The following is a 12898-nucleotide window of genomic DNA, read 5'->3' on the forward strand; positions in this document are numbered from 1 at the left end:
TTAACTTCTTTGAACCTGTACTCTTTCATCTGGAAAGTGGGAATAATAACACATTCTTTGTAGGGTCATTTGAAGGATCAAGTCAAATACCATAAGTATATTACTTAACACCATGCCTAGTACAGGGCAGGGACTCAGCAAAAGACTGTGATCATCCCTGATCATAATTGTTACTGAGTTGAAAATCAGGAAGAGACTAGCACATCTCGAGCAATACATCCTAAGCAAATAAAAACGATGTCTATTATTCTCAATAAACTTTTACTGAGCACCCGCTATGAATGTGAGCAGTCTTATCTAATTCCTTATGTTTCTCATGAGCAAAAAGCAGGTAGATTATGGTCTTAATACTTTCTCCCTCTCATAATTAACAAGAAGGGGCCACAACCTGAATCAAAAGTTTCATTCATTCATTTTTTTATTAACCCATTCACTCAACCTTTATTGAGGTTCTACCATATGTCAGACACTGGTAATGACTTTGGGAATATAGAATTGAGTGACTGAAACAAAGTCCCTGCTCTCATGGAGCTTCCAATCTAGATGGTGCACAGGAATTTTTTTTAAGTCACACAGACAGTATAACTACAAACTATGATAAGTGTCCTAATGGAAAAGTGCAAGGATCTACAAGCACATGAAAGAGGGAGAGCATAATATAAAGATACAAGAACAAAGGAAGACACAGACTTTGTATAACTGGAAAGAAAAGAAAGGAATGCCATGGGACTTGGAAGAGGGTCAGGTTATAAATCTGAATAATCCCTTAGAACTTTAAAACTACCAAAAATGCAGATCCTCCATGTCATCTCTCTGTTTGGCCATCCTTTTCTCTGCTCAGTACAGTCCCAAAGCTACATGTTCTAGGATAGACAAAAATCTGTTTTGTTTGTTTCATGAATAAGTAATTGGTTGTCAGGATTACCGTGCAGCTGTTCTTTCAGCCTGGCCCTTGGCAGTTCCCCTGGGGAAGAAAGCAGATGTGGCTAGTGTCACTGCTGTCTAGGGCAATGTGCAGACATAAGGGGTGTTCTTATGAGCATCTCTGTGAAGCAGATGTCCAGTATACTCCCAGATGAACAAACATCAAAGCTCTCAATTTACAAGAAAGTTCAAAAACAAAAATGTTACTTTCACACATAATATTTGGCCCATGCAAGAGGTAAAGTAATTGAGTCATATAAATCATGTTTAAAAATCATATTCTAGATCTAAAATGTTAGAATCAAAAACAGAAGAGATCACCTACTTAAAATTCTTTCCATAGATAAAGAATTTGCAGTAGGTAAAAATTTGCATAGGCAAAAATTTGCAATCCCAAATAAAAATAATATATAAGTTTAAGAATAAATGTGGTCCTAAATATTGTGAGTTGGTTAAAAAAAACAACAACCCTGTTCCTAACAGTCTTCATGCATATGAATTAAAGCATCTCAACATGAACAGAGGCTTCTCTCTGGCTATTTGTTTCATAAGACACATTTGGAAGATGAGGGTATCCCCACCAGCTTTCCATGATATCAAAAGCAGGTAAACTCTCTCATGTCAGTGACCTCCCTTCTGCGCTGCCTTTTCAAGTACCACAAAATTCCATCTACCTGGCTGTCTCACTTACTCAGGTGTCCACAGTCTTCTACTATTGACCCTGGGGTCTCCTGCAAATTCATCCCATTCCTCACCTGGAATCTTTAAAATCGAATTTATAATTTGTTCTGATGTATCGCCATTGGGTGACTATAAGCTTTCTATTTCTCCTCTCATTTTCTATCTGGGAAAGATGGTCTATCATTTCTTCTGGACTATTGAAAGTGGGTGAAAGTGAAAGTGGCTCAATCGTGTCTGACTCTTTAGAACCCCATAGACTATACAGTCCATGGAATTCTCTAGGCCAGAATACTAGACTGGATAGCCTTTCCCTTCTCCAGGGGATCTTCCCAACCCAGGGATTGAACCTAGGTCTCCCACATTGCAGGTGGATTCTTTACCAACTGAGCTACTTAACTGTAATCCATGAAAACCTCCGTATTTTCTCAAGATCCCCTAGAAAATCAGTTCTCTCCAACCCTATTCTAGACCCACCAGAATCACCATATTGATTTCAGCCTAGCATTCCAGGCTGCTGAAACAAGTTTTAACCTTGCTTCTCTTCATGATCATATTAGTGGTGGTATCTGTCCCAAAGATGTGTCCCCTGACTTAGATGCACAATATAACATAATAGTTTCTCCATTCTACTTCCAGCATCTGGGAGACAAATCTCACCTCAACCATGTACTAACTTCGGACATATCATTCTCTAAACCTCAACTGAGATAACAACAATAGTATCTTCCTCAAAATGCTGTTGAATTACATGAGAGAGTTCTCAAAAAGTTTTACATAGGGTATAGCACATAATATTCATTCATGATGTCAACTGTTGTTTTTATTTTGAAATGTATACATTCTCTGGTCGAACAAAAGCCAGAGCCCTCAAGGTCAGTACTTTTCAAACGGTAGATTAGTAAGCCTAGAAATCAATTTAGGAGGTCATAATCTGAATATTCTTAATTAGCATAGAATGTTCTTTAAAATGAATGGAATAGACTATATTAAAGTGCATTTCATATTGTAAGCATTAAATGATGTTTTTTCAAATATTATATGTATATTTGTGCATATGCATACTGAGATACAATGTAAAATGCATTTCTTATTGTGTGTCATGGTTTAAAAAAAAAAAAAAGTTTTGAAAGACTGTTGTAGGCTGATCCAGAGCTCCCAAACACACTCTGGTAATGAGATACAATTTAAGAGAGACATTACTGCCCTCTGCTGGAACTCTATTTCTCATGGAGAAGCACTACCGTAAAATGGCAGAGGCCTTCCTTCTCCTAGACCACGACCTCATCCATCCTACCAGTACCTTGTTTGGAAGCTTGCCTGCGAGGAATGCACCCCTTGAGCTATCCTGACTCCCTGGGCCGTGAGTCCAAGGCAGCACTAGAAGTGGGAGCCAGAGTTCTCACCTTTAACATAATTTTAAAAATACAGCGTCCCTCCCTCCCACCTGCCTCCCACAGTCTCTCCCAGAAACTAAACTGAGCAGCACCGTAACTGAGTTATCCTAGGTCTCACCTCTGTCCTGTCACACATCACAGCCCGGCAGAGCCTTCCAAGCCCCTAAGCAGGGGCATGTCTCTTCTTCTCTGGGCAGATGACACCCCTCAGAGGAAGGTGAACCAACTGCATGTTCTCAGAGCTGGGACTGCCAGCAGCCTCCAACCTCTAACGCCCCTGAATTCTAAAGTAACTCACTAGGGTTGGAAGACCAGAGGGGCACAGACTTGGAAAGATATGCTGTCCCACCCCAGAGGTAAGCCTGCACCAAGAGGTAAAGACCACAAGAGAAGAGCACCCCTAATACACACCCTTGTCTTAAGATGTTAAAGCCCAGAAAACCAGATACACTTACCAAGAATCTATTTAGTCTTGCTTCAGTATGAGAGCTACTATTAATTGAGGGCTCATACCTAGTCATCCACACTTGAAGTCTGAAGTAAAACTTGAAGCAGAGTTAAAACTGAGGCTGAAGTATATAGAGTAACTTGTCCAGTCACTCAGCCAGCTTAAGACCCAGACCCCCTTGAGTGCAGGACCAGCTTTCCCAGCCACTGCGCTAAGTCTGGCTACACTTCCGAACTTCAGAGCTTACACCAAAAAAAGAAAAAACTGACTGAATTACAGAGTGACAAATAAAACCCAGTATGAAAAAGAGTTTAATCTTAACTTTAAAATAAATAATGACTGGGTCATAATCGGCATTTTTTAAGAACATAAACTATTAGTTTGCTTTAAAAATAGCCTCATTTGTTTTAAGTCTTGGATCAGACTTCTTTCTTCCTCAGGTAAAGGCCTGTCCACAAAGACAGACGTGCCTCAGCCATTTCCTCATCTATAAAATAAAGAATGTAAATAAGTGTATCAGTTCATCTAGTGTCTACACTATGTGCCAGGCATTGAGAGTGCTTGGTAGTTTTACGTGTGCTGTCTTATATAATTCTTACAACTTTGGGCTCAGAGAACTTAATTTGCTGAAGGTCAAACAGATAGTAAGAGACAGATTCTAATCCAAGTATCCCTGACTTCCTTGCCCCCAACTAAGAACTCAGTGAGTGCAGGGTTTATCCCCTTGAATTATTGCTTCCTCCCATCTCCTCATCCACATATCTCAATGGCAGCAACTATCAAAAGGAAAGGAAGTCAAGATCATGAAAAACAAGGAAAGACTGAGAAACTATCACAGATCAGAGATGACTAGGGAAACATGACAACTTAAATGAAATGTGATATCCTGGATCCTGGATCACAAAAAGGACTTAAGGGGGGAAAACTGGTGAAATCCAAATAAAGGCTGAAGTGCGTTGTTGCAATATCCAGCTAATGGGTTTCCTGCTTTCCCTCCTGCTGCCCTGTAATCCATTCTCATGCTGCTTCCAGATTCATCTTTCCAAAGGACAAATCTGAGCATGCTCTCTCTCCTGCTTAGAACTTTTTTTGTGGCTCACCCTCACCTCAGGGTCTGTCTCCAGCTCCCGTCTCCAAAGTCTGCTCTTACTTCCCCTCCTTACCTCCCTGACTTTGCTCCAGCTTTGCTCAACTCACTGCTGTTCTGAGAAAACAAGCCCTCTCCACCCTCTGGACCTTTCTTGTCACATACCCTGTCAGTCAACTGCCCAGGCATCAGCTAGAATTAAACAGAAATCTCTCTTTCTCAGGATTCAGTTTAGATGTCACTTCCTCTGGGGACCACTCCCTGATGCCCTCACTCCTATGCTGGGTTAAGTCCTTTCCCCGGAGTTCTCATTGCACCCAGTAGTTAGCTCCCATCACAGTGCTTTCTATCCTGGATCATATATATATCTGCCCCTTCCCTCTCATACAACTGAAATGGGAAGCATGCACTCAGGCATGGCATTAAATAGCACTGACTCCCATTGTGAGGAGGTCAGTTGTTTGCGCTGCTTGCTGTTTTCCTGATTGCAAGGAGAACTGTGTTAACTGGTCTTCAACACTCCCTGCCAATTGTTAATCTCTTTATTTTCAAATAATGCTAGATCAAGCCTAGGCTAGGCACTTGCCATAAGCAACAGGATCTAACTTGAATTTGGTACACTGTTTTCACCGTGTTTATCTTTATTTATAAAAATCTGTTTATACAAAGCAATACAGAAGTTTCTCTTCTGCACAGACCAGTCATCCTTTATAAAATTAATTTACATGAGTAAAGAAGTAAGTCAATTTAGGAAAAAACTGGTAAGGGGGTTTTCAGGTGGCACATATGGTGGTAAATGCACGTGTGCATATGCATGAGCACATATGAACACAAACATGCACATATGCACATGTGCATTTAACTGTGAAAACAGCCCTGAAGTAATCATTTGTGTAGCTAAGTCCTTGGATCCAGGGTACTGCTCTTTGCCACAGCTACCTATGTGGCAGGGAAAAAATTACTTTTCTGTTTTTCAGTTTGTGTATGTGTGTGCTCAGTGGTCTCCAACTCTTTGCGACCCCCATGGACTATAGCCTACCAGGCTCCTCTGTTCATAGAATCTTCCAGGCAAGAATACTGAAGTGGGTTGCCATTTCCTACTTCAGGGGATCTTTCTGACCTAGGAATCAAACCTATGTCTTTTGTGTCTCCTGCATTGGCAGGTGGATTCTTTACCATTGCGACACCTGGGAAGAAGAGAAAAAAAACTGGGCCATAAAAATATAGGAGTTCATCTCCCAGATTCATCTCTCTTCCTGCTCATATGGCATAGAAATAACATTGCTGAAAAGGAACCTGAAGCAGGTCATACTTTTTCTATTAGAGATCAGAGATTCAAAGTGTATAGAAGTTAAGTGACATGCCCAAGGTCACATCGCAATTTAATGTCAAATGCAAGACCAAAATCCAAGTCTCCCCAACCCCCAGTGAACTGTTTCTCTCTTCATTTCTGAAACCCTGCGCCCCTAGTTCTTTCCCCAGATAAACTTGTGAAAAGAATTATGTTTTATTTACAAAGTATAAGCAAACACAGACAGATATAATATAAAGACATCTTAAAATGATGGCAAAGTAAATAAGAAAAGAATAAAGGCAATATTAGATTTCAAAGCATTAGTATGATTGAATAGGGAAGTAATGTACCTGAAAGCTGAGAAAATACGTTATGGGTTTTCCACAATGTTGTAATTCCCTCCTTGTTCTTTATTTAGATTAGATGCAAGGAACCCAGAGCCAGGATCCAGGCATGTTGCTAAGTTTTGGGGGAGGATTAGGATAAAGCAGGTAATTGATTCATCTTTAGCTACTACCTAGGAATAATAAAACCTGCATAAAAAGAAACCAGACCCAAACACCACTTTACTCATTGTCTATGGATCATGAAAAAGTGCATGAACATGATTCCAGGGGTAATAGTTCACCAACATTTCTTTAAATGGAATTTTCAGACACTTTTAAAGACCATCTTAGCAGAGTAATTTGCATACACAGTGTAGTCACTGCAATGACACAGTGCAATGTTTCTTTTCATCTAAGAAAAATAGCCTTATCCTTGTCTTTGGAAATGTGCTGGACATTTTTATAATTGACCTGGTTAAAGGCAAATTTAACAGATTTACAGGTGAACCAAAGTACACAGAATCACAAAGAAATGGAAAGATATCCCATGCTCTTGGATTGGAAGAATTAATATCGTTAAATGGCCATACTATCCAAAGCAACCTACAGATTTCGTGAGATTCTTATCAAATTACCCATGACATTTTTCACAGAACTAGAACAAATAATCCTAAAATTTATATGGAACCATAAAAGACTCAGAATTGCCAAAGCTATCCTGGGGAAAAAGAAAAAAAGCAGGAGGCATAACCCTCACAGTCTTCAGACAGTATTTCAAAGCTAAAGTAATTGAAACAGTGACATTGGCACAAAAACAGACATATGGATCAATGGAACAGAATAGAGAGCCCAGAAATAAAACCACACACCTACGGTCAATTAATCTTTGACAAAGGAGGCAAGAATATACGGTAGAAAAAATACAGTTTCTTCAGTAAGTGATGCTGGGAAAGTTGGGCAGCCTCGCAGAAATCAATGAAGTTACATTGACACACAAAAATAAACTCAAAATGACTCATACCACATACAAAAATAAACTCAAAATGACTTAAAGACTTAAATGTAAGACATGATACCATAAAACTCCTAGAAGAAAATACAGGCAAAACATTCTCTGACATAAATCGTACCAATCTTTTCTCAGGTCCATCTCCCAAAGAAATAAAAACAAATATAAACAAATGGAACCTAATCAAATTGACAAGCTTCTGTACAGCAAAGGAAACCATAAATAAAACAAAAAGACAACCTACAGACTGGGAGAAAATATTTGCAAATGCTGTGACTGACAAGAGCTCAATTTCCAAAATATACAAACAGCTCATACAACTCAACAACATAAATAACAAGCAACCCAAGTGAAAAATGGGCAGAAAATCTAAATAGAGATTTCTCCAAAGAAGACAGACAGATGACCAACGGGCACATGAAAATATGCCCATCATTGCTAATTATGAGAGAAATGCAAATCAAAACTACAATGAGGTACCACCTCATATCAGTCAGAATGGCCATCATTAAAATGTCAACAAACAACAAATAGTGGATAGGGTGCGGAGAAAAGGGAACCCTTCTACACGATTGGTAGGAATGTAAGTTGGTGCAGCCACCATGGAAAACAGTATGGAGGTTCCTCAAAAAACTAAAAATAGAGTTGCTGTATGATTCAGCAATCCTATTCTTGAGCATATATCCAGACGAAATCACAAGTCAAAAAGATAAATGCACCCACACATACATAGCAGCACTATTCACAGTAGCCATAACTAGGAAACAAATGTCCATCAACAGATGAATGGAAAAGAAGATGTGGTACATATATACAATAGAATACTATTCAGCCATAAAAAAACACAAATGAAATAATACCATTTGCAGCAGCATGGATGGACCTGGAGATGATCATTCTTATTATACTAGGTGAAGTAAATCATACTTATCATACTAGGTGAAGTAAGTCAGAAAGACAAACACCATATATCACTTGTTGAATCTAATATATAACAGAAATGAACCTATCTAGGAAACAAAAACAGACTCACAGACATAGAGAACAGACTTGGGTTTACCAAGAGGGAGAGGGTCAGAAAGGGATGGGCTGAGAGTTTGGGGTTAGGAGATGCAAACCATTATATATAGAATGAATAAACAGCAAGGTCCTACTGTGCAGCACAGGGAACAGCACAGTATGTTCAATATCCTGTGATAAATCATAATGGAAAGGAATTTTTTAAAGAATATATATTTGTGTGTATACATATAACTGAATCACTTTCCTGTACAGCATAAATTAACACAACATTGTAAATCAACTATAATTCAATTTTTAAAAGTATGCAGAATCAGAAAAGTCTAACCAAATCTCTCAGTGAAGTGTAAAATGGGTAGCTATAATGCTCTTCACCCAAATACATGTGTGTGTGGTGGGGGGTGTTGTTGTTGCTGTTTAGTCACTAAGTCGTGTCTGATTCTTTGGCAACCCCACGGACTGTATCCCACCAGGCTTCTCTGTCCATGGGATTTCCTTGGCAAGAATACTAGAGTGGGTTGCCATTTTCTTCTCCAGGGGATCTTCCCAACCCAGGGACTGAACTCATGTCTCATGCATTGCAGGCAGATTCTTTTACCATTGAGCCACCTGAGAAGCCCATGTGTGTAGGTATTTATGTGTATATATGTGTATGTATTTATGTATACAAATATGTATATTTGTAACAATTGAAAAATACTTGGCCAAACAGAAACTCATATAAGCAGAGACCACAGATGATAAGCTCAATGTGAGCCAATGATAAGATGTAGCTGTTGGGAAGAAGAAAAATCTTAATGCAATGTTAAAATACGATATTAAACCACATTAAGTACAGTAATGGGATTCCCTGGTGGCTCAGATAGTAAAGAGTGCCTGCAATGCGTGAGACCCAAGTTAGACCCCTGGGTCAGGGAGATCCCCTGGAGAAGGAAATGGCAACCCATTCCAGTATTCTTGCCTGGAAAATCCCATGGACGGGGTTGGGGAGGCAGCTACAACCCATGGGGTTGCAAAGAGTTGGACACAACTGAAGAAGCAGGGGAAGTACAGTAATGACCCTCAGTACTCTCTACCCACCAGCTAATACCAGTTATAAGAACCACACTATCAAAGGGACAGGAATTGGCATCTGGCCAGAGAACAGTAATAGGTCAGTGGGGAAAAGGGGAAAAGGAGAGGGTCTGTAACCTGAGACAGGTGGGGAATGGTTCATGGCTTGGATCCCAAAGATCCCAGAGAAGCAAGTCTTCTCCAACTACAAGATTCGTAACCATTCTGGAATGCATGTGCCTCCCAGCAATGTTGTTGAAAGGCTTCTGCATGCGAGGTTAGACTCAACTTCAACATCCCTCCCTTGGGGTCTTTATGGTTTGTGTTGGGGGCAAAACCACATCCATCTTACATGGCAGTGGACTAGGTCACTTCATTTCCTTCCTGAAGAAGAATACTCTAGAGTAGAGAGCATTTTAACAACCAATCAAGCTCCTAAGAGAAAATAAGATGTACCAGTATGTGCACAATATTCCTGACTAGAAGATGCAGTGCTGACTCAACTCACCACCTCTATCCTACCCTTCCACACCACCAATCATCCGGTTGCCCCAAGAAGCTAGAAAGAAAGGGCAGAGCATCTTACAGTAAATCTAAGCCGTCTGTGATCAGATGGTGAGACCTGTAGCTAGATCTTGTATGTTTCCACATTTCAGAACAATAGTGAACTACCAGCATCTGGGGTATTTCAGATGCTCATTAAAAATCCATGTTCCTGGGGTATCTCCCAGACCTACTGAATCAAAATTATTGGGGTAAGGACCAGAAAGTTCATTTTCTGCAAGTTTCTCAGGTAACTCCTTTTCACATTCTCTGAGAACCATGGTTCCAGAGCACTGCTTCTCATGCTTTAGTGTGCATTAGAATCACCTGGAAAACAGGGTAAAGCCAGGGCTCCTTGGCCCCAGAGACCGTGCTTCAGATGTCTTAGGTAGAGTCCTGATATTCACATTTCATACAATCTCATGGGTGACGCTGATGTTGCTGGTCCAGTCAGTGGGCCATACTTGGAGTTCACTGCCTTAGAAAATTCCTGATTCTGTCATCAAAGAACTCAGATACTGTGGTAGCCCCAAATGACTCCCCACCTTCTGGAATCCACATCCTTGGTAAATCCTTCCCTTTTGTGTGGGCTGGACCTAGTGATTCACATATATTTTGAATAAAATTCACATATTTTGAATACAGTATGCAAAACTAGTTGGATGCCACCTCTAGTGTGACTAGAGGTGGCATCCAACTAGTCACATAACTAGTCATAACTAGTGACTAGTTATGCCAAGACAGTGACTACCCACTCTCACCCTTGCTCTTATTCTTCTCACATGCTCACTGATGAAGAGGCTGCCATGCTATGAACTGCCCGATGGCAAGTCCCACAAGGCAAGAACCTGTGAGCAGCCTCTGGCCAATAGCAAGCAAGGCACTAACTCCTACTAATAGCAATGTGAGTGAGTTTGGAAATATCCTTCCCTAGATGAGCCTGAGAAGACTATAGGTATGGCTGATGCCTTGATGGAAGACCTGTGAGCTACTCTGAGCCAGAGGACCCAGAGAAGTCAAGCTTGGATTCCTGCCTTCTCACAGAAGCTGTGAAACAATCAGTGATCCAAGTCACTAGATGTGTTATGCAATGATAGATAATAGAGATACTTTGTACATGAGCAACCCTGGAATCGATATGACCCCTTGGTATTTAACCCATCCTTCAAGTCTCTCATCTCATCTTCCATATTATTAAGGAGACAAATGTGTGAATAAACATAAATGAGCAATGTTTAATAATACACACTATTTACACGTGATTTCTGTCATAATGTTCTTATTGCTCAATTTTTAAGCTATGACCCTGGGGAGGCTTCCCCTGGGTTTTAGGGAGGTTGTGGGGGAGCAGAGCTTCAGGGCAGGATGGGGATGGTGCATCCACATCAGACCTCACCCTCTGTGCACTCCACCTGGCCATTCTGAGGCTGTGTCTTTTGCACTAAGAGCATGGTGAATTCTCACCCGCCAGTCCTTGTGACAGGAGGAGTAGCACCTCCATTGGCTGAAGAAAGAGAAGAAAGAAATGACTAGTTTCACTGCTGGCAAGGGGAGGGGTCTTTCCCTGAGAAAAGTCAGTAAACGGAACAAAATCCAATCTGCTTGCCTTCTCTCCAGTGCAGTGCCTGACTTCTTCACTGAGGGAAGGGGACAGCTTTTCTAGGGGCAAAAGTTCTCATTTTCTCTAGAACTGTGTGTCTAGAAAGTACATTTCAGGGGCTGCATGTGTGGAAGGGCCACAGTCTACTGAAAAGGCTCTAGACACAAAGCCAGGACCCTAATCCCTGCTCCACCATCCCTGCTCCACCATCCATTCCTTGTGTGACTGAGTTGAGCCCGTTCCCTCTGGACTGTGCTCTTCCCATTCTGAGATGAGACGATGGGCCAGGACATGGCTTGAACTCCCCAGATTAGTGTCTAAGAGGCTAAGAAGAGAGGTAGCTTCTGACCATGGCAACTGGTTGGAGATGGGACAGCTGTCCTCAGAGGGCCAGGCCCCCACCACTCAGCCAGCGTGCCCTCTCTGAGGAGCGCCCAGAAGGACAGCTATGCCACAGGGGGCTCTGGCAGATGTTGTCCAGCCTGGTCCTAATGATGTCCTGCAGCTCCTCGTCACCAAGCAGGACCGCTGCTGCCAGGGCCAGCCAGAAGTACTCGGTGGCATCGTGCGCATCCTAATCCCCAGCATGAGGGCAGAAAAGAGACAGCATTAGCAGACATTTCCAGGAGAGGCTTGGAGGCAATGCCGGGAAATCTAAGAAAACTAGCTTTTGCCTGTTTGACATCCTTTCCCACCCCTTTCTCCTTGTTCCTTGGGGGAGTTCCCTCACCAAGTCCATGGCAGTTCTGTGGCATTGCTAACCTCGGTGGCCCTCCTCCCCAGGCACAGGGATGGCATTTTACCCAGACACAGACAATCATAAAGCAGCAGCATCCTGGGCACAGAACTTTAGGTATATGAATATGACTCAAGCTGACTTGTCCCAAGTCACACCCTGGGACCTTTCAAGTGTGACCTAAGAGAGAAAATGGTCCCTCACCCTTTTAGATGGGGGCTTGAAGTTGCCAATAATAGAAGGAAAAAAGGCCAAGTAATAGAGAGAAGTAGAAACATTCTACGGAGAAGGCAACGGCACCCCACTCCAGTACTCTTGCCTGGAAAATCCCATGGACGGAGGAGCCTGGTAGGCTGCAGTCCATAGGGTTGCTAAGAGTTGAACATGACTGAGCGACTTCACTTTGAACTTTCACTTTCATGCATTGGAGAAGGAAATGGCAACCCACTCCAGTGTTCTTGCCTGGAGAATCCCATGGACAGAGGAGCCTGGTGGGCTGCCATCTATGGGGTCGCACAGAGTCGGACACGACTGAAGCGACTTAGCAGCAGCAGCAGCAGAAACATTCTAAGCCAAGAAGTACAGAGAGAGGTCCCCACGTCTCTCTCAGATCCATGATGGCATCTGACTACCAGCTTCCAGAACTACCTGAAATTAAACTTATACCTGAACTTCCCAGTTCCTTGAGCCAATAAATCTCCTTATTTGCTTAAGCTAGTTTGAGTTGAGCTCTTTCCCTTGCAATGCCTAGAGTCCTTGGTTGATGGAATCAAATCATACACA

General features: G+C 41.7%; 1 protein-coding gene across 4 annotated transcripts in view; it reads right to left on the reverse strand.

Moving 5' to 3' along the window:
• Positions 1 to 10988: 10988 nt before the first annotated feature.
• SH3TC2 (SH3 domain and tetratricopeptide repeats 2) overlaps positions 10989 to 12898 on the reverse strand; it is a 54795-nt gene continuing 52885 nt past the window's right edge. For 3 of the 4 annotated variants that reach the window (XM_061423967.1, XM_061423970.1, XM_061423971.1), the window contains one exon: positions 10989 to 11953. In XM_061423967.1, coding sequence (XP_061279951.1) covers positions 11762 to 11953 — 192 coding nt within the window. In that variant the 3' untranslated portion in view covers positions 10989 to 11761. The remainder of the gene's footprint in view (positions 11954 to 12898) is intronic. The other variant, XM_061423968.1, reaches the window with a different exon arrangement.

The sequence above is a fragment of the Bos javanicus genome, chromosome 7 (genome assembly GCF_032452875.1).
Source record: "Bos javanicus breed banteng chromosome 7, ARS-OSU_banteng_1.0, whole genome shotgun sequence".
Taxonomy (NCBI): domain Eukaryota; kingdom Metazoa; phylum Chordata; class Mammalia; order Artiodactyla; family Bovidae; genus Bos; species Bos javanicus.